We start from the raw sequence: 21809 nt of genomic DNA on the forward strand, positions 1-21809 counted from the left end.
TTGTATTTTCATTATTCAATTAGAGAGAGAAAGCACCATGTGAATTTCCACGAATCAAAACAAGCGAAACGACTCGCACTGAAAGTCCATTGCTAATTCGCAAATCTGAATTTTTGATTCTAAAATTGGTCAGCAAAAAGGACAAAGTCGGCATACATTTCGTAGAGGGATTTTTCCTCATTTATTAGATTAGTAATCCTTATGCCTTATTAGCGTCTTTCGAATGCAGATCACGGCTAAACGCTCCGAGCAGAGCTAGCCTTTTATTGTATCTAGTGGCTCGGCCAACATGGCGAACATGCGTCGTCTGCTACAGACCGCCATGCTGGCACGAGGCATTGACCAAAACAAATGCAGTTTCGGATTTTCTCGGGCGCTTCAATCGCCGTGTGGTTTCCAAAAGGACGTAATTTGTATATTAAATGTCAAAAATAAATTGCTGATGATATTTTCTAAACAACATATCCGCTGTTGACAATGTTAGATTCTATGCCACCTAGTAATAATGTGCCAGACTTGGTATCTACCGACGATTGCCTAGAACGTTTAGTACAATCAGCTCAGTGCGACTCACTTCGCGTTATCGTTTCGGGGTCCTATATGTTTGCATAAACTTGAAGAAAATGCTGTTATCAATGAAGGAAATTTTCTTCAGTGGATTTCATGCCGACATCACCAAGAAACAGGGTGGATATTGGCCTGTCACTTAATTCAACGAGCAACATCCACGATCGAAATTATAACATACATTTCTTATACATAGCATTTCATGTAAGAAACGCCTTATTTCCTACGTGTGAATAAAACAGAGATTAAACAGTTAATTATTCACATGTAACAAAATTGCTGGCTAGTTAATCCGCTTTGAGATTTAATCAAAATCTATCGCCAACGAATACTGTTGCCAGTTTCATGACATATACTGTAATGGACACCGCCAAAATACCAGCGTGACATGCAAACTAGACAAGATTTTAGCAATGGATAATAATTTCTTTGTTCAGCTGTTTACAGCGTGAATTAAACAATACTACACCAAGATGTTTCAACGGCAACATGCAAGGGGAAACAATTCATATAAGTATATTTCAACCCACCTTTTCTAATTCCAACAGATGAAAACGTAAAACCTGGATTGACTGAATCATCTGGAAAAAATGACGTGGATAATTTGAAACTTCATATAGTTGCATTGTACTCATACGAACGATAACAACACGACTAATAATGCCCCATAAAATATACGAGGCGATATAGCAAATTCACAACAGACCATGGGCGATTTTAGGCTCTCAATTTCCACTCGAACCAGATGCCAATTAAAGTTTAATTTATTTTATTTTATGCCTCTTGGGTTCTTGAACACTTGCGCCCTAAAAGTATCATTTCTGGGAGCTGGTCGAGACCCGCCGTCTAATCAAGGATAGATGGAAAAGTCTCGTATCAGTTACAGGGAGTCTTTTGTTTTGGAAGACGGTCTTCCCACTGGAGGTTAACCCATAAAACCATCTGGAACGTTTTTCTCGGGCAGAATCAGTCTAAAGTAAAATACTCAGTCCAGGCGCTATTTTCAGAATTTCCCTCGCGTCTCACGGTTCATTAGTGTGACTTGGCGAATTCGACCTTCTAGCGAAAACATGGGGCAAGTTGAGGCTCAAACTACTCGCTCCGTTTGCGAAAGAAATTTCCAAAACGGTCATTTGGCGATGTGGCACTTGGAGTTGATGAAACTAGACCGTTCCGAATCACAAATCTCCATCGACTTGGCCACAATGGTGCATTGGGGATGAGGAGAAATGGTCGTTATTAGTTCCGAGTCGGAAGCAAGTAAATTACTGATGATTTGAGGGAAAATAAAAACGAAAACATACCAAACTGTCCAATTCGTGGTTTGCTGAGAAAAAGGGTTTGTCCGACCGGGCCTGCCAAGGAAAAATTAGAAAACGGGAAAAAAGAGTAATAATAATATAAATATGGATGGTGGAAATGTTTGGATCCATGTATCTATAAAAGAATCGTATAGGAACCATTTTGCACGTATCAGTTGGACTTTATTATCGACTTGACCGAATAAATTCAATGTTATTGCACATCTCTGGAACAAAACTGGCCTGTCTCTACATTTAGACCACACTCGGTTTTAACAGCCACGTTAAGTATGGGTTTCTATATACAGAATTCAACCAAATCACATCGGAACATCCATCCCGACCATTTTATTTTATTATGTTCCTCATTATCTCTGCAAAGCGCTATAACTCTCGGGCGAGCAGTGATGAAATAAAAGGCGGACAATAAATTGAGGCATTGTGCAAGGTTACAATAATAAAATTCTCACTTTTCCTCTATTGTCTACGGTCGAAGCGGAATATCTAAACAAGTAATGAAATGTGCCGGTTTGATTGGAAATCATTATCGTACAATGCTTCGCCAACCGACTGGTTTAATATTTCTGTCCTGTACATGATTACAAGGACTGACGAAAAAACTAGACGACCTAGAAATTGCAGATGCATTCAGTGTGCGTAAAAATATTAAAACCTGGATCAGATTTCTCCGGATAACGACTCGGAAATAATTGAGAATTATTAGGGAAATTGAAATGCTGATGACAATGATTTTTATACGTACGAGAACTTGTTTGCTGAAGACGGCTATATCTTCGTTGAACGATTCTGATGAACACACGTCCCCACCCGCTACTCCAGGTTCGCGGGGGGTACATGTGGCTAATTCGCATTTTTCAAAAATTAATGCGAGAAGCGGGAAAAGTGCGTGTCTGAAAGAAGCGGAAAAAGATACAGTTATTTTTTAACATCACAGATATGGCCGCCATTTTGGGAGCCGCTAGTTACAGGGCAAAGCTAGCGTGTTTTCCTGATCATCACTGAAAATCGGCCCCAAATGCCACAAAATATGCCGACATAAGGCCTGGAGATGTCATTTACAGAGAGCAATGCCAAAAGACGGGGCCACTACACAAGTGTCAGGACTGATTTAGTCAAAACAAACCCGGAGAGCCGCGACCGAACCAAAACATTGGCTCAATGTGTTACAGTTTCATAGACGACAAGCCAGGCTACACGTGCCTAGTGTTGTGAACTAAACTTTGGACCTAGACGCGTTATACGGTGATACTATTGCCTGCCATAAGCGGGTATATACTTACGAATATATCGAATCTTTATCCCGTTTTAGTTGATTGTCTTGTGTCGATGACATCACGCCCGGCATTGTGCTGCTGGACGTGTAGGGAGGGTACTGGTGTATGGGGGACGGGCCGTGGTTGAGACTCGTGGAGGAGTGGGTTAGAGGGTGACTGGGCAAAGACCTGGGGTCCGAGTACATAGCCGAGGCGTCCATACTCCCGTAATGTGGGAGTTCATTGTCAAACTGCAAGAGAGACCAACACCTTACAACGAGCCACCAAGCACAGTATCAATTTCTCATAAATATTATAAACAGGAGCACTGTGCTCGTAAATTTCATTTAAAACAAGACTGTAGGTGTAATACTCACCCTCTGAGCCATCGGCGTAAAGGGGGAGAGCGTCTCCACTCTCGAATCTAAGTCCAGATATTGCGTAAGTTTTTACACTTCCACCGCCAGATTGGTATAAACAAATCCAGTGCCCTGTCAAAGAAGAAACAAACTGTCAAACACGGTAAAGCTCCATAGATCCAAACACGTTGGGCTCTGCCGTCATCACAACCTTAGTTTAACAACTGGCCTGTCGCAGCCTATAGCTAGTACCACTAAATCTGTCAATCAAGCCAGGGTTACTATAGAACGGGATAACAAATGAGCTGTCAAGGCCTGCCCTGCCTTGGGCGATCTGACTTCAACCAGTAGGGGATCCGAGTTTGCAACATAACACAAACTCACGCACGCTCTCTATCTGTGGCAGGCCGTAGACGTTCAAACTGGAGAAACAATATGGAAACTACAGAGCACGGAGCTTCCTATAGTCTGTCCGAGACTTTTTCCAGATCCCTTGCTGCTATTTCTGCTGGCAATCGGTCTCAGTCAGCCGAATCACTTCAGTCGTATCGAGTTTGCCCATTGTTTATCTCTATTGCGCTGTAATAGTTTTTCGCCTAACCCCGTTTTCCCCGGCAGTCTTTTCCTACATGCGAACTGCGATAACATCTACCATCCGATAGCAGTCTTCTTCGACAGCAGAAAAACTAAGCATGCGAGGAAAATCGTTTCGGCGCCAGTCGGTTAAAGTATCCAGTAACCTTACTCAGCGGAATTAAATTACAGGCCCGGCACTAATTTAATCTAGGTTCCCCACGTGTTTTCGTCCACGTTAGCGCAAAACATAACTAAACCATGCATATACCTAAACTGTTGTCTCGGTGTAAATCCGTATTCTCCGCGATCGCTGCTTGTGACAAAGTGTGTGAACTATATTTCTTTACTGTTTATCATCGGACTTGCAGAGAGACTGTCATACTGTGACTGAATACCCGTATCCCTAACACTCCGCCCTCTCAGCCACGCGGACTGAAATGGACTCGTCCGCTCCACCCCTTGCCCCGCCCCACTTCAGCTATGACACTCAAGGGTAATCGGGCGTTAGCGTTCAACCAATCACAGTGCGACCGCCTATACACCGCGCAAATTCGACTTCTTCTGCTCAGCTCCCAGGGTTTCGGGCCGAGTTTGCCGACAACAGGGACTAGCTCCGTGTACAATGCTTGTGATATTCCAGTGCTTGGGAAATATTTGATATGGGGAAAAGAGTATATACTGGAAAGTCACTCTGTAATCCCTATCTACTGGAATAAGCAAGTAAGCGTACTCGTGGAACGTTGTTTATGATAGACTCAACATCGCAAGAAATGCATGGCCACAATTTCATTCCGCTGCACGGGAGGACTTCTAGTGACTTTAACATTTTCGCATTCTTTCATGCTAACCTTTTTGTAAGTGTTTTTCAGTTTCTATCGTTTAAACTTAATCTCTGGCTTAACAGTTATTGATTTTAAAAATAAATCATTGTTAACGCTATACGCCGGCCAGCTTATGGATTTCATGAAATGAGCATCTGAAATTGCCATTAGTGTTATCGACAATGATCTGTAGGAATTTCTTGTCAAATTCAACCAGATTGCCACCACTTGGGGTCATAAAATACCAGTATAATATGACAGCAGTAATACTCCTTGTAAACGGTGTCTATGTCTTAAGCCATCTTGATATAATTAACAGATGGTATAATTAATACCACCCACTAATTACTAAACAGGGTGGCATTATAAAGTGACGACGTTCTCACAGTAGGACTACTGGAATATCTCATGTCGTCTCAGTCCCACCTACCTGGGAACTGTTGCCCAAATCGTCACAATTTTCCGCGCCATGATTTTATTGGCTTAACATGAATAAATCAAATCAGCCTCAAATACAGAGACAATGAGTACTAAGCGTATAGTATCTACTGCGCGGACAATTACGGAATTCCATAGGTCCTTCTGTGTCCGTCACTAGGGCAATTGTCTGCGAATTTGTTTATACATTTTCTCAAATTTTAATGACCGTCGTGGGGCTTATTTGTCCACAAGGTTAACTGTCTGGCATACCTACAGATGTAACATTTATCAGGTTACCTAGAATAGGTCATTTCATTGGAATTAACTCATCGTTTAACATACGTAGGATTGCTTTAGTACAGTGTGCGGCACTTTCAACATGGTACTAAACCACACGGAATCCAAACTTTGTAATGAATAAATATACACACATCACGGCGGGACAAATACGTATATTAGCATCAGCTGTATGGAGAGAATTTAAATTGCGCCTAATCATACATTCAAATGAATTTACAGTTTACACGTGAGGTACCGATAGTTTACAATCACTGCCCGTTATAGACGCACATAGATGGGAGTGACACCAGACGAGTTAATCCCTTGATACGTGAACACTATGCGGTGCCGCCTGAATATAGTATTAACTTTCTGAGTATGTTTTAGGTGTTTATTGTAAAACGAATTATATGTCAAAATAGTTGTAGGATTTGCTCTCTCTCTCTCTCTCTCTCTCTCTCTCTCTCTCTCTCTATATATATATATATATATATATATATATCATTTGAAATTTAATGAAATTTTTTAAAAATATATTCTAATCGAGAGTGAATTTGTTTAAATATATTATCAAAGAACAAACATGCACAATATTACACCATGTCTGTTTTAAATTTGTTTAAAAAGTAAAAATCTATGAATTTGAGTTTATACCTTAAATATACAAGAAAAAATAATTTAAATTCACACATTCAAACTGAACCTCCCAGAAACAGCAGCCTATTGTTTCATTAAGATGGAACCCCTGATTAAATTCATAATTAACTTACGTTGATTCCAGTAACATTTCATTTGTTAATGGCGATAAAAAGGAGAAGACCTTTAAGCACACATGGAAAACGCAATTAATCAAAATAAACGTCTGCTAGTATCATTTTCAAAATTTGATTTTAGCACTGCGCATTTAAAATAACTTGGCAAAAGTACCTTCGGGGTTTCTAATCTGTCCCAAGAGAATCCCATCGCAGACTGATTGGTGCATAAATTATGATTTGTTGACAAAACACGATTTTATTGATGAGAAAACAGTTTTGGTGTATTTTGAAATGTTGGTTGATCTGGGATGACTACATTAAGAGAGGAGTGAACAATCGCTGGTCTACTTTCTGTAGACCAGGCCACCCTGTGGAGTTCACATGACGGTGTTGCCAAAATAAAGCCCTGTCATCTAGTCTAAACATTTAATTCTATGTTTTGAAATAGAGCTAGATTCATTTACCTCTTACATATTCCAAATATGTGATAAATATGTTGTGGGATATTGTCACATGACTTGTGTGTCAGTTGGGGTCACCTGGGTTTTGAACCCTCGCTATTCGCATTACATATTCGTCATGTAAACCTAATGGTAAACAACCTAGCAAGGGTTGTGGAAAACCAACAGCGGAGGATGAATGCTATACTTTTCGATACACGAACAGAAATTACATACACAGTAATAATCAAAGCCCACACGAAGGAAGGGTGTTTAAAATCTCCCAATTATACGTTTGTCTGTTTGCGCTGTGGTGTATCTCCCATACGAGTTGCATTCAGTGTGTGATTAGAATCTGAAAACGCGTTGTGGGAATGACAGTCTTTACAATTCAACAAACTGCCAATAAGTGTGAATTAAGGGAGCCTAGACCCACATGCCTAGTCGCCAGATACATCTCCACGTGTTTAAGAGACGGCAACACTGAATAACAGTACATTATTTGTAAGAATCGCTTATTTATTGTAACCAGTTTTAGAAACCCAATGTGAATTGTCTGTTTCAGCTAAGGATGAAATCAACACGAAAGCCAATAGCAAAATAACATATCTCCAACACCGTTGTTGTTAGCAAATGTGTAAACACATAGCATAGGATAGCCTTTATTGACAACTAGCGGGGATTTGTCAATCAAGCCTGGAGTGAAATACACCATGTCTATTTCAAAGTAAACCGCCCTCGCCGACACCGGTGGTACTACAATGCCAATATGGCCTCATAACACATAGTTTCTATATAGCCGATGCAATATAGAACTTGGCGATGAAATAGGCACCCGCTAACAGTTTGGTTCGTATTGCTGGCGAGGGGGCTTTAAAAAGAACCATTGAAAGCACATATTAATGTGGGAATAACGACAGCAAAATATATCAGCTTTATTTCACTTTGATGTTGTGTCAAATGAGTTTAGTTGTGTATTTGCGTATGCAGGTGTCATGTCACTTTCATTGCGTGTAATTCCCGCATTCGGAATAGCAATCGCCTCGATATTGCCATCATTTTATAGCAATTTCACAATAAGTACTCGAGTCGTAACCATTACACAAACGGAGCTGTCATTACGAGTAGTGTAACGAGGGCTCCCAGTGCAATGCACAACGTCATGTACATATCATGTACATATCTGTGCAATTAGCAAGGTGAAACATACAAGTAACTGTTTATACGGACCAGGCATCACGTCTCGTCGATAGGGTGTTGGTGATTTCCATTTATAGTTGATATTTGGCCAGTAATTAGTATCAGTGACTCACAAAATTGGGCAAATATGGGCACATTATATCATAATCATTAATTATGCAATTTACAAATGTTGCTATTAGTTTCACATGTCTCTAAAAGAAGTATCTTAATGTCGACCATTTTCCTGAAAACGTGTTTCTACGATTACAATTGTTTTAACATTTGGGTGGTAGAATTAAGATGTCTATAAATCAGTAATGTAAATCCCAAACATAACCAACAGTCAAAACCATTACACGTGACCAAAGACCATATAACTGTTAATTTCAAAAAATGCTCCGACACGTAATGACAAAAACACGGCGTTTTTATCTCGTGTCACTGGCTAGAAGCAGCTAGAGGATAACTATCTGCTTACATCATGATAAACATCCAACAAAATGAGTGCCATTAATTACATCAATCAACATGCAATTTGATATACACATCACTCATCAATGGTAATTTTACTTTTTCTTCAAGGAAGCCTGCATATTTTTTTAAAAGGTTGTTCACGTTAAAAGAGACCCACTTCACTGATGCATGGTGTTAAGTTTGTATATTTCAGGGCCTATTCTAGCTGACCAATGTTTATGAAACCACTTCAACGGTGATGCGCGTGCCACTGAGTGACCCCCATATCCCCTCGATATGTAACGCCACCCCGAAGTGAACAAACCGACTGGGAGAATTGGCCCGTCTGACACTCGGAGCGGCCCTAAATGACTGTCGATGGACTCCCTGCCTTAATGAGCTGGTCCGCTATTCTTCATCTAGCGTCGAGGGTTAGCCTTTTTTCGAGGCAGATAGCGTGAAATTACTCTATAGGCACACTTCGGCCCCGGCTCTCACGGGTGATATTTTGACTTCGGTTTAACGAGATGTCCTTGTACATATTCGCCATGACGAGATTGTACGAACGAAATTGCGTTTAGCTCGGCGCGTCACTTCTGTGTTTAGCCTGGGTGGTTTAATGAGCGCTCGTTACTGATGACCCCCTCCCTGCCTCCCCACAAGCCCTGGGGCCCGTCCCAGCGCAAAGGCACCCTGGCTCTGCACCCTAACTTCAACAATACGACCTGTGTTGACGTGTCAGGACTTAACCGTCAACTCGGCGACAGCGAAACGGGCCCCTCGGCGAAATGATTTCACCAAAACATAAGTAGCAATTCCAGCCGTTTACGCAAAGAGACTGGCAAGCTTGCCAGCCTCAAGAAGCCTAATTTAGTGCGAATTCAACATCCGTTGTCGTGGATGTGTGGAGCAGATACCGGAGTAGCGTTCTGTTAGTTATTTTAGAAACACGTGCAGCATCCCAACATCCCCCGGGTAATTCCGAACCAAGATTCAGCCATATATCAATGTACCGTTCATTACCCACTGTTGAAAAAGACACGGTCTCACAATAAACAACAACATTATATGCAACAAAAACATGACGGTTTGTCAACTACGCACAACTTTGTCACACACATGCTAACGATGTATATGACTGGAATTGTGGTAAATTATATTGAAGGAAACGTTCTCTATTGTAATGTATGTATGTGTTGAGGTGCACGGGGTATACTAGCATGGACAGGGAGGCAATATGGGTCGACTGACCGCTACTGACAACCATCACGTAAATAGAGATTATTATACGAGCATATATCTCTTACTGCTTTGACGAAACGAGTCAGAAGTCCTGTAGTTCCCGAGCTAGAGCGAGGGTAATACATGAATTTACATGTGTAATAATTTCTTCATTGCCAATTATTTCTTAATCGTTTTGAGCTCCCCTTTAGAAGAATTCACTGATCAAGACCGCCGTCTTAGAAAACCACAATTGCCGAATGACGTTAACAATCTTCTGCTATGACGTCGTTTCTAGTGTGATGTCATTCCGACCTTACGTCACAATTACGATTCGAATGACGTCAACAATGCCGCCCCGACGACGTAAACAATACATAGGTGCGCGTGAAGGGATATTTGAACTAGTGCACATACGATTTATATTAACTCGGTTATTTTTAACCGGATGGGTAATAATTTCTCTGCGTTAGAGTGGTGTATCTTACAGTCAGCCTCTCACCTGCAGACTGCTGTTACAGAAGCGTCACTGACATGCTGTACATCACTGGAGACTTCTGCAATGGACACTTCGTTTCGCATGTAGATGCATCCTGACTTAGACGTGGAGCAGGTCAATGGAGATTAATTATTCTCACAATACATTTATATCACTCAGTGTTCCGAATAGTAACTTACAATAAAATCATATATATATTATTTAGCCAAATGCATACGTTTAGTTTAAAGGGCACGACTAAAATAAGCGAGATTTCCGCCTTCGTTGTGGTTCTACTGTGTGCGAGGCTAACGGGGGTTAGTATTGCACAGAACTTAACAATTCGAGAGCAATTGCAGACAAAACGGCTACCATTGACACAACAAAACAGGTAGGATCGCCAGGATGGTGAATTATACAATTAAAAAAGCGAAATGGACACGATGGCGTGATATTGAAATCTACACGATGCTTATTTCATCCGTGGTGAAATCGACAACGCATACGGCGCGGTCCTGGGGAGCAGATTGAAATAAGGACACTGGCGTTTCCCTGTTCATTTCAATCTCACGAGAAGATACGCGCATCCTAGAGCTACGATCGAACAGAGGCTCGCCTCACAGAACTTGTCAATTGCTCCGAGTCGGAAATCTACCAATAATCGGCCACGCATTCGTGTTCTGTTTTCGTTCCACTGATTTCTGTGACATGTACGTCCTATTCACCTCTCACCGCTGCTTATCCGTTTCACGCACTATCTCTCTCACTTCCCAAATCCCGTCTTTCTTTCATTCCACAGTTTATTAATAAGAAAATTCCCACTATCTCCCTAAGCCGTCCGCAACAAACGATATTGCGCCTCGCTCGCACACGCTTGAGTGAAGTTTTCGATCCAGCCGCTTTCGCCAGCCGGTATGAATTGTTCAATGAAATACTGATTGATTGCGTTAGTAACACGACACAATTTCCTCTCACTGTCTATCACTCATTCATCTGTCACTCTCCCCCTCACTCACTCCATCGAGTCTGTTTGGGTTATCTGCCCATGTCGCGACACTCTCTGATAAGAAAACGATTTCTTTAACTCAATTTTGTATTTTTCGGAAAACTCCCAGTTTTCCCATTACTTTCGATCCATTAGAAAACCACATTACTCATTTTTCTCCTTACAGCTTCGAATTAGAAGAATATTCACGAACAGCTCGTGACAGCCCGCTATATCCAACAATGGCGATTGTTTTTAAAAGCAGATAATACAATCCCGTGAAACTGCATCTTTACTGGGCTCATGTAAGCAATTACGTGAAATTGTTTGAGAAATCGTTTCCTATAAACAACGTTAACAATTTGTTTCACAAGAACAACCCACTTCCTGAAAGCCGGTAATATTGCTGCACGAATCTGAAAAATTAAATCTCAAGTGAATGTACGCTGTAGTTCTTTTGATGTGTTCTTTTAATGGTTAACATATATATCAATAAATTATAAACACATAAACTGCTACATCGAAGCAATCAACTTCCCAACAATTAGGTCACGCGGATCAGGGTCGACTCTACCCCGTACCATCTGCACCAGGCGAAATTGACACTGTGCATTGAAAACACTCACATTTCATCCTGCTGTCGTCCTCTTATCATTTATTCATTCTGTCTATCTAGTGCTTCACTCAGACCCTGTGTTGGGGCCGACTTATCATGGATATTCTTTTCCAGACTTGATTACTACTCCTGCAAAGTACGCCGCCCGTCACATAAGTTTGTCATTTATTCATCTATTATTCATTCTTTCATTCCCTAGCCTCGTTTCATATCCTCTTCGCACATGGATCTAGTTACGGGGGTGGGGGAGGGGGCAGATTAATGGTGGGGTGTGATTGGACACGATTTAAGGCTTTGTGGAGAGATGTAAATCTTTGTACTTTGTAGTTTCAAGAAAGGTTGAGCGAAATTGACAACTTAGCATCTTATGTTTCACAAATTACGTTTGCCGCATTCCATTGTATTATTTAAAGAACAATCCAGTCTCTAAGCGGTATATTGATGTATGTTGGTAAGGGTTTCCACGTATGTTGGTGATCTATGCAGTACGGGTTAGACAATGTATATCCAAGTAATGAACAATCACCAACATGACGTTAATATCTGAACAGGTCGCTCCCACGCGTCGTTGGCTATGTAGCAGACAATGCTGGAACACGTAGCACATTTCAATGTCAGAGAAATAAACAAGGTGTCTGCGACCATCACACACTGTGAGCAAGAAACGGGGAAGAGACACACCTGACAGCAGCCTGTCATCACAGATTTCAAGCTGGGCTAGTCGCTGACCACGTCGTCCCACTCTAATATCGCTCTCTCAAATAAACGAATCATCTTTGATAGTGACGGACTATTGAGCTAATATATATCTCAGACAATAAGTGATATGTGCAGTTTTGGGACTGATACGGTTGTTTGAATGACAAGGATAAGTGACACGTTCAATTCTAATCCCCAAGTGATATATTCGTGTATTTCAAACACCGGGCATTTCCTCGTTGTTTATATAGTACTAAACCTCGGTAAGGTCACGAATAAGATTCCCAGACATTCGTTACTCAATATATCGGAAAAACACACAGTGAGCTATATTTGCTTTCCTGGCCCAGTAGAATGCGCGTGTCACACATCCCCTTGGCCTAATCTGGAGAATACTTTTTCCACCATTCGTCCACCCTTAACTTGTCTTTTCTGTCAGTCTTCCTTCATTTCCTTTATTGGATCCAGACAGGCTGAAGATTCGGGCCAACACCTCCTCGCGATGACTCAATGTTTTACATCTCGACACTGCGCAAACTATAGCGTGCGTACGCACGTTCGCAAACATTCCTGACTTAGTCTTGCGCACGTGAAAATTACTAGAACAAGGGACTTTCGACATATCAAGTGTTTTGAAGATGATTTTATTCGTTTAATAGGGGAGTGAGAGTATTTAGCGCTTGTTTCTCACAGCGAGTGTTGTGTCGCGACTTCGAGATGTCTAAGAGGTGGCCCCTCAATTTGGTAACCTCTTCATTTGACAAGCTTTCATTCGTAACAATCTGACTCGTAATGAAATCTTTGATGGATAGGCCGAGCAAATTGAATATTACAGCATTACCGTGAAAATGATACGAGTCGAGGGGGGCTGCTCCCGACGTTCCGAAATAAAAGATTTTAATTTTTGACAGTTTGTAAACGCTAAAAGTTTCACTGAAAAATAAGCCGGGATAAATTCTAACGGTACCTCGCTCCTCTTGAATTAATCATATTTGCCTTGGTGGGAGCTTCCCGTGTCACAAATGTCACATCAAAAGTTTGTCAAAATTGATTATGAAATTTGACAAACATACCAAGTTGGCTATTGTCTCCCTCTCTCCCACTCTGTCACTCAAATAAGACTCAAGTCGCATTGTCCAAGCCCGTCCGTGTCACTTATCTTTCGTCACAAGTCTCACTTGGAATTAATAGCCCACTGCCCACTGAAATTCACTTTTTCAAAAAAACATTTCGGTGAACTTCTTTGTTCAATAAAATTAAGCTCTACCCATGCAGTGAATAATAACTGTATTCTGACCTCTTAAGTTGTTCTATCATAACAGAAACATCACGCAATGTAGTACATTCATTCTTAGTTGAGGTCGCTGTGTCAATATGTTATACTATATTTATCCGTGGAGGTTTTGTTTGGTCTGGGGTTTTTTTTTATATGAAACTGATATTAACGGTGAATTAGTTTCAAATATATCCTCATTAAACAGTAGGATTGTTCAGCAGCATGCCTTGTTTCAGAATACATTTGAACACACTGATTACATGCGTTGCTTGGGTGTTTACAGTGCGGGGACAGTTCGATCGATTTCAGTAGTTCATGAAATTTACATCAGTTCACTATGCTATTCTTTCTCTTCCGCTTATCAAATTACCACCATAACATTCGGAATAAATGAATTTATGTTTTAATCATCACCGATCACGCACCTGTCGTAACAGCGAAGCATGAGATGTCAATTTCACGAATACCTACACTTTCATAATCGCTTATTGCCACTCGATATCTGCTTGATGATTGCACCTGCTATTGACGATGAAGATTCTCCATTAAACGCTGCTCTGTCAGGCGACACGGCTTTTGTATCCACCTATTTCTGCAAGAACGATTCATTGATCGGCTGCATGATGATATAGACACCGTCCAGGGGAGAAATGTACATTGCAGGTGAAATGCATTACCGACAGATCGCCAGGTTGTTGTCGATTTCACAGGCCTGTCAATTAGGACATACTCGTTGGCAAGTTAATGCCTACCTACTTGCTGTGTTTATTTTGTTTTCCCGCCCTGCTAGTTTCAATTTGTTGACATTACGGTATATTATGAAATTGATTACTGATGCAAAGTGATGTAAGTGGCCCGGGCTCGCCGATGTCAGTTTCAGAGCTGAGTTTACAAGTCTATGTCAATTTGTTTATTCTGGCAGGTCGTTGTATGTCTCCATGTTATTAGGGAAAGTACCACTTTACCAGATAAATAATCATAGTCGTGTGTGTTATTATCAACTATGTTTTTATACATAAACTACAGCGTCTTACTTGTTTTTTTCCGCACGTATAGAAAAAACATCATGCATTTATACCTGCTAAGATAGCCGGTTTCACTAACCTTTATCAGTATATTTTCCTAACCGTATAAACACATCATATATACGAATTGTACATTATAAAAACACAGCAGCATTATAACAACATGTTCATATCACACAGCATATGTTAATCTTTACCATAGTCCATGAGGACTCTAATTTCACATTTAAAAATTGATCCACATTTTAGAAATACTAGATGTCAAGTACTTTTGCAACATGAACTATTAACGTACTTGTTAAATCCGTTATAAAAGTATTTGTCTTCAGGCTTGATAACATCGACCAACTTTATTTTTCCTATAGCTTCTCAGTAAATTATTCCTGGTTCTCACTTCGCTGAAGTCTATTTAAAAGTTTGGGCGTTTACAAATTATGCGCAATATTTGGTACAACGCCTCACTAACTTCTCATTCAAATGTGCATACTAAGAAATTAACTTTGTACTCCCACTTTTCTGCGTCAGTATGGGGAATGCATAAAACAGACATTTCGTTTCTACAGAAAGTGTGAAATTGTCATTCGTCATGAGCAGGCCCTGCAGGGAAATCCCGTGTAGGAAATGTACAACTGCCTGTAGATGGGTGGAGTCGGTATTGTTAGCACGAGCTAATGACCCTGCCGCCAGGGCGACATCGGTGCCGGACAAGCTCCGTCGTCAACGTTGTGTATGGTCCAAGCAGCCGCGTGCACGCCCCAGCTTGATGGCTGGGTCATTTCAGTTACATGATAAACAATGGGTCGGTTTTCTAGAGCTTTGTAAACAAAGGTGACTGATCAACATACATGGAACTTGTATTAGCGTAGGAGACGATATGGAGCCGAGAGCTCTGGTCTGTAATGTCGAGGAATAATTTAGTGAAACTGATTGAAAGGTAGAACTACTTCATCCAAAATGAAATTTACATGTGTCAATTTCTCAATTCATTACAGGAAGTAACTTTCATTTCACAGTATTGTCATTACTGGAATTGCGTACATTTCAATTTTAAGTCGGACGTGTCCTGGCCATGTCAATAGTTATAATATATACATACCACTCGTTTGTCAGGCTTCATATTAAAGATACATATGTCAAATTGTATATTCAACAATGACTGTTTCGTGCAAAAATATAATTCCATCCTTCAATATCATATTTAGTATTAAACCATATAACAATAGAATCAGATATAATGTTGTTTAAACACACAATTATATAGACATGTCGACAGACATTCGGTATATTGTGTCTAGTTTTATATAGCACGCTGTTAAAAGTTAGCAACATATGGAGGTAGGTCTAGAAATATATCCTAACCATAAGCTATTACGACCTTGCAGTCTGATGTATTTAATATTTTCTGTGTAATTATGCTGGCTATTAAACCGGGCCGTTTTCAATTACATATACAACCGTTTGCAGTAACGGGCGAGCCAGGTGTATATTTTGCTTGGTTCAATTCTTAAATAGGTGATTACACAATTGTTCGTGAATCAAAATAATAGTGTTTCTATATTTATTTAATAATTTGATAGTAATATCTGAAATATAATAGGAAGATATCATTATGATAAGACACGACATATTTTAAAATATTAATGATATCGATTTAACAAATGGAATTCATTGAAACAAGTTAATGCCGGTGGAAACAGAACAAAGCTGTATTACTCTGTTATGATACACTGTCGTTTCATAGTATATTCGTAGTTATCCATTATAATATTTTGTAATGATACAGCCTCCCCCCCCCTCTAGTCCCGATATATAAAATCACTTACAGATACCCGTGGCTACAATTGTTTACATCTACATGTAAGGGTGATTTACTGTATCAGCACTCGTGTGAAATACACATTCGTTTGAGGGGGATGGTACAGGGTCATAATCCCAAGGCTTACTATAATATAAAAAAAACATAAATCACATCAAAGTTAAATGTCCTTGTCTCATACTAAAAAAATGCTCATTACTTGAGCCTATTGGTAGTTGTGTCATTGTAACACTTCCCCGTAGTTCAGAACTTACAGTCAATGGTTTGTCATGTGATTTTGTTCTTCCATTAGAATATAACTATCCACATAAGTGGGAGGCCTATTGCAACGTGTTCTTTGTGATTTTACATGATCAACACGAAAATTCGTTACTTAAATGATAATTGTAGCGATTCATTGAAATAATAATAACAATAACAATACTAATAATAATTGTCATTATTTTCCTTAACATCACGTCCCGGTAGGACAATGGCAACATCAACTAAACCCTGCTCCACATATATATGTATACGTGATGTTCACACGATGTCAAACAATAATGGCAGGTTATGGTCTGCGGTCATGTATTTTAGGTGTTAATTTCGAAGTAAGTAACTAATTTATATAAAGCGTCGAATGTCCTTCATATCTGAATGTATACAAAACCTCCAGATACGGTTGACTGTGGGATTGACAAGATTGGAATTTCGATCATTTGAAGTAAACAAATCTTACTATTGTTTGTGCCGAAGCTGGTGTTGTTTAGTGTTGGATGTAATTGGCAACGCGGGCATGGCGGCGATCGTCTGCTACTAAGCAGACGAAACGAAGAATTTCCCGCGCTTGTAGCTGTATCGCCGCCAGGAAGCTACTCTCGCCGCAGAATCCCTTGGTGAAAGATTGCTCTCTATGTGAATCACTGCTCCTCAAAGATTCGAGTGAAGCTTGGAGATTGTTTGAATTAAAAGTTAACATCGGCATTTCCTAGCTTTTTGATGTATGGTGCAAGTTTACATTCGATAAGTTGTCCGGAGCTGATGCGCCACCGACTTAAACATACACACGCGTGGCTTCGAGCAATCCATAAAACGATTTTCTCAAAATGTTTACAGAATTTCGCGGCTATCCAAGTAGCTTATCGTTCTATCACATTCAAACGCTTTCATCGGATCCTTTCTGAACATCCCAGAAACCCCTCGAACCTCAGATTTCAATTACCCGAGTCGAAAAATAATGACATTTCACATTAGAAGCGATTCCCTGTGTTATATTAGCTTCGCATTAATCTCGCTGCTTACCTTCAAACCGTAAATCCGTTTCCACCGACCAGCGTGTCTTTTAGAATGTATAGGTTTATGGTATTCCGTGGGATGGGCTAAGTGAACTTACTCCAACTTTTAGTAACTTTAGTAATGTGCTCCACAATCGATAAGTTTCCACTATCGTTTCAGCACTCACACAGTCAGCGTCAGCCAGGTTCTCTCAACGCGCCAAAGCGCTTATGCGAGATTCCGCGATAGGTTTCGTGGCTAAAACCTAGGGTTCCAAATTCCAGTTGCGATTAGGGACAATAAATTTTCTCCCGTCTGTCACAATGTGATGCGTTCGGGGATATGAGCAAAGCCCGGGGTACGTGGAGACTTTCTTACGGCGAGGACCTCTATCTGGGGGTCAAGGTCATATTTAGATGATGAGGTCACTCGAACCGTTAAGAAGATTAATTGATGACAGTCTATCGGTGGCATAATTGAGTTAGTTACAAACTGAGACAAAGATCGTTCAAATTGTCGTGATTAGTCGAGATCACCCCCGTGACTATATCCCCACCCCCGGGGAAGTCAGGAATCGTGTCCTCACCCCAGCAGCCTTTCACCTTGCCCAGCTAAACAAGCATCTGTTGAGTACCGAAAACAATATGAGAGTGGCGGTAAGTGTCAGAAGTGATGGGAAGGGGGAGGGGGGCTCTCGGAAGTATCGTTTTTCACTGTAACTTCTCCATCCACCATCTTTCATTAAACAGTCTATTTTCAGGGTGGAAAATCTCGTTTGCTGTTCGGATTTCGTTGCTCGGCAGTTACTTCCGAAACAAGAGGGAAGGGTATCCCCATTAATATCTCCGACATATTTTCTGTCCCTGTTTATAGCGCGGGTTCATCTGACACAATACACGGAGGAATATAACGTTGAGTATAACTATTTTAGTCTCTTACAAAATGAATTTACCAAGGCATATTTCGAGGTTACAGGTTTTAAATGGTATATGTGTATTTCAGCCTCCATCAGGTTTTAAACCGAAGTGAAACTATCTGGATCTGTTCGTGCATGATCAAACTGTGAATCATGCTTCCATAACAGAATGTCAAGCTTTAGGTTTCAGGTACTTTTTGAATCCGGGTGGAGAACACATGATGGAGATCCCATGACAATTATATAGTCCTCTCGAATTAAGCCTTGATATGATAACAATTATATAGTCCTCTCGAATTAAGCCTTGATATGATAACAATTATATAGTCCTCTCGAATTAAGCCTTGATATGATAACATAGGATTGACAATCAGAAAAAACATACGCCATAAATACAACACGAACGCAGTGGGTTCACGTATATCTTAAACTGTCTAAAATGTAACATGCATATGTGTTATTATATATTAATCAACTACGCTTCCGTCACATAAAGTATAAATCAATTATCAAACTTTCAGAATCGTAAGATTTCGTGTTTATCGGCAGAAAGCTAATGTTTGCAGTCTTACTAACTCAGTAAAAGTCGCAACGCCCACTGTCGTATCAAAATCAAAATAAACGTTTCATATACAGCATCGACTTCATGACCATTTATATACAAAGAAGCATGTTCCAGGAGGCTCATCGCTCGTCATCCAACACCCCTAAAACAAAGGTGATGCTCGGCGTCACGTGACGAAATTAGATACTGTTTAATTGCCTTTGTGTACATGTCACGCCAACGTATATTGGTTTAATAAAGAGATTCCGATGCGTTTACCATCAAGGAATACCCCTGGGTATTTCGTAACTTCCATCCAAGCCCTCGTGTGCAGGCACCGTGACGTTAGTGCGACGCTGACGTTAATGAGTCGGACGGTAATTAGGCGGCCATGACGCTTTGACCATTGGCGTTGTTTATTGTTTGTGTCAGCGGCAGCAGTTCTTCGGGGCATTTTGTTGTTATTTGTTTCAGCCTTGTTGGGATAATTAGTACATTGAGAAACTTAAGTGTTATTTACGTTGTCGTAACTGTTGTCGATTAAGTATTGGTTTGTTTGATGATCCGTGAAGTTGTTACATATCCGCGTACATGACGTGTTGATGGGTAGTGCCTCGTGGCTATAGGGTGAGGTTCGGTTGGGAAATGTACTGTCTTTGTTTACACAAGTGTAAATATCACTGATGAATTTGTAAAATATACTTCATTGATATATGAATATTGATTAGTACACATCAATAATGAAACATATTTTTTATACACGGTACACGGTGTATCTTGCAATGAGATATCTTGGGATTGAGAATTCTTCAACTGCCGTCAACCCCTTACCACGAACCATGCTCCTTTAATGTATTTAGACAACATATAGTTTCATCGCGCTATATTGTGTCCACTTTCCAAAACCAAGAATGTATCACACGACCGTTCTTAAATACGAAGTGTAAAGTTTAGAATACATACTGGACTTTACAGACTGCTCGTGTCACATTTATATTGCATTTAATTATTGATATTTTTTAAATGGACATTTACGAAAATCAGTGAAATTATTCCAAATGCACATACCATAAACACACTGTGTAGAATATTCTGCATATAACAACAACAACAACAACAACAACAACAACAACAACAACAACAATAATAATACAAAATTTGAAAATATGTTTAATTTGTTAAATAAATTCCATTAATCTTATCACATGGTATCAGTACAAATCACTTCTTTTATAATCTGCAAGTAACGAACCCATGTTAGAGTAGAGCAAGTAATTTGTGCCAAGCGTAATCATCCGTATTGTGTGGTTACCGGTTAGAAAGTCGGGATGATCAAGGGTCGCCTTATAACTTGAATAGGAAAATTTCACCATCGACACAAGTAAGACCTTGTAAGTACTAACGGTATATATAACGGTATCTGTATATCTGATATACACAGACATGCAACCAAAACTAGAATAGTTTCTATATCATATTTAAATGATTTCTTCTTGTGTCACAAAAATATGTCAGCTTTTGTACAAGACTACGAGTGTATCAATACCACCATCAGATGCCATTTCACAGTAGAACAACCCAACATGAATAGCATCATGTCACACACACACAGACACAGACACACACATAGAGAGAGAGAGAGAGACACACACACACGCACACACACACACAGCGCGCGAAATCATTTATATATTTTTTACGCTAGTATACTGATTCCGCCCATTTATAGCGTTTTCGTAAGCACTTAAAGCAGACAGACTACCAGAGCCAACTCGAGTCGAGGAATTGGCAAATATTTCATAAGTACATGTATTACTATTATTATACATATATTCATGCCATTCAACAATCCTGGATATATAATATTTACTGAAATATACATGTACATATATTATAAGTTATGAATTTTTAATGTCATATTAGTGTGTAAGTAAAGTACTACTTTGAAATTCAATTAGCGCAAAACACCCTTTTGCTGAATTAATATTTATTAATGTGTGAATTTAGGAAAGAAGATATGTCACATCACGTTTTGAAAGTAATTATTGTTACGTGACACGATGTATTGTTCGTAATATGAAAAAAATACATTAAAAACTGCTTTAAGGTCAGAAAATGAATTTTCATACTATTAGGTATTGAAATACTGTTTCAAAAGGTTTGTAATTATACATTGTTCATGTTTTTGTAATTATTCGTCAATAAACAATCCAACATAAACTCAATGTATGCATTACGGACAGGTTTGCACAACAAAAAATGACGTGTGAATATTTATATCAAACATGAAACAGGTTTAACTCACACATTTTGAAGTTTTCATTCTAAAGTTACAAATTAACACAATTTACGTTCTAGTATTTCCCGTCCACACTTAATTTTTTTATGTTTGTAAATTTCAGCTGTTAAACTTAAATGATTCGATTACAAACCTATGAAAACAGCATTTCTGTAATTTACCCCCGGCATTTATTTATCTCACACCCGGGTCTCAAGAGCGTATGATCGGAGCATACGCCCATATTGGTAATCAATCCACTGACTTTAATAAA

General features: G+C 39.8%; 1 protein-coding gene across 3 annotated transcripts in view; it reads right to left on the reverse strand.

The window, feature by feature from the left end:
• The window catches only part of LOC139442629 (homeobox protein Meis1-like), a 107686-nt gene extending 89792 nt beyond the window's left edge, over positions 1–17894 (reverse strand). Inside the window, exons 1-6 of one of the 3 annotated variants that reach the window (XM_071223488.1) lie at positions 17825–17894; positions 3520–3633; positions 3170–3393; positions 2632–2779; positions 1872–1922; positions 1098–1148 (exon numbers count right to left, since the gene is read on the reverse strand). In XM_071223488.1, the coding sequence (XP_071079589.1) occupies positions 1098–1148; positions 1872–1922; positions 2632–2779; positions 3170–3393; positions 3520–3531 (486 nt within the window). In that variant the 5' untranslated portion in view covers positions 3532–3633; positions 17825–17894. Of the gene's footprint in view, positions 1–1097; positions 1149–1871; positions 1923–2631; positions 2780–3169; positions 3394–3519; positions 3634–3885; positions 3905–4345; positions 4432–17824 lie in introns of those variants that run through there. The other 2 variants (XM_071223489.1, XM_071223490.1) reach the window with 2 other exon arrangements.
• Positions 17895–21809: the final 3915 nt, after the last annotated feature.

The sequence above is a fragment of the Haliotis cracherodii genome, unplaced genomic scaffold, assembly GCF_022045235.1.
Source record: "Haliotis cracherodii isolate W230 unplaced genomic scaffold, xgHalCrac1.p SCAF_5, whole genome shotgun sequence".
NCBI classification, from domain to species: domain Eukaryota; kingdom Metazoa; phylum Mollusca; class Gastropoda; order Lepetellida; family Haliotidae; genus Haliotis; species Haliotis cracherodii.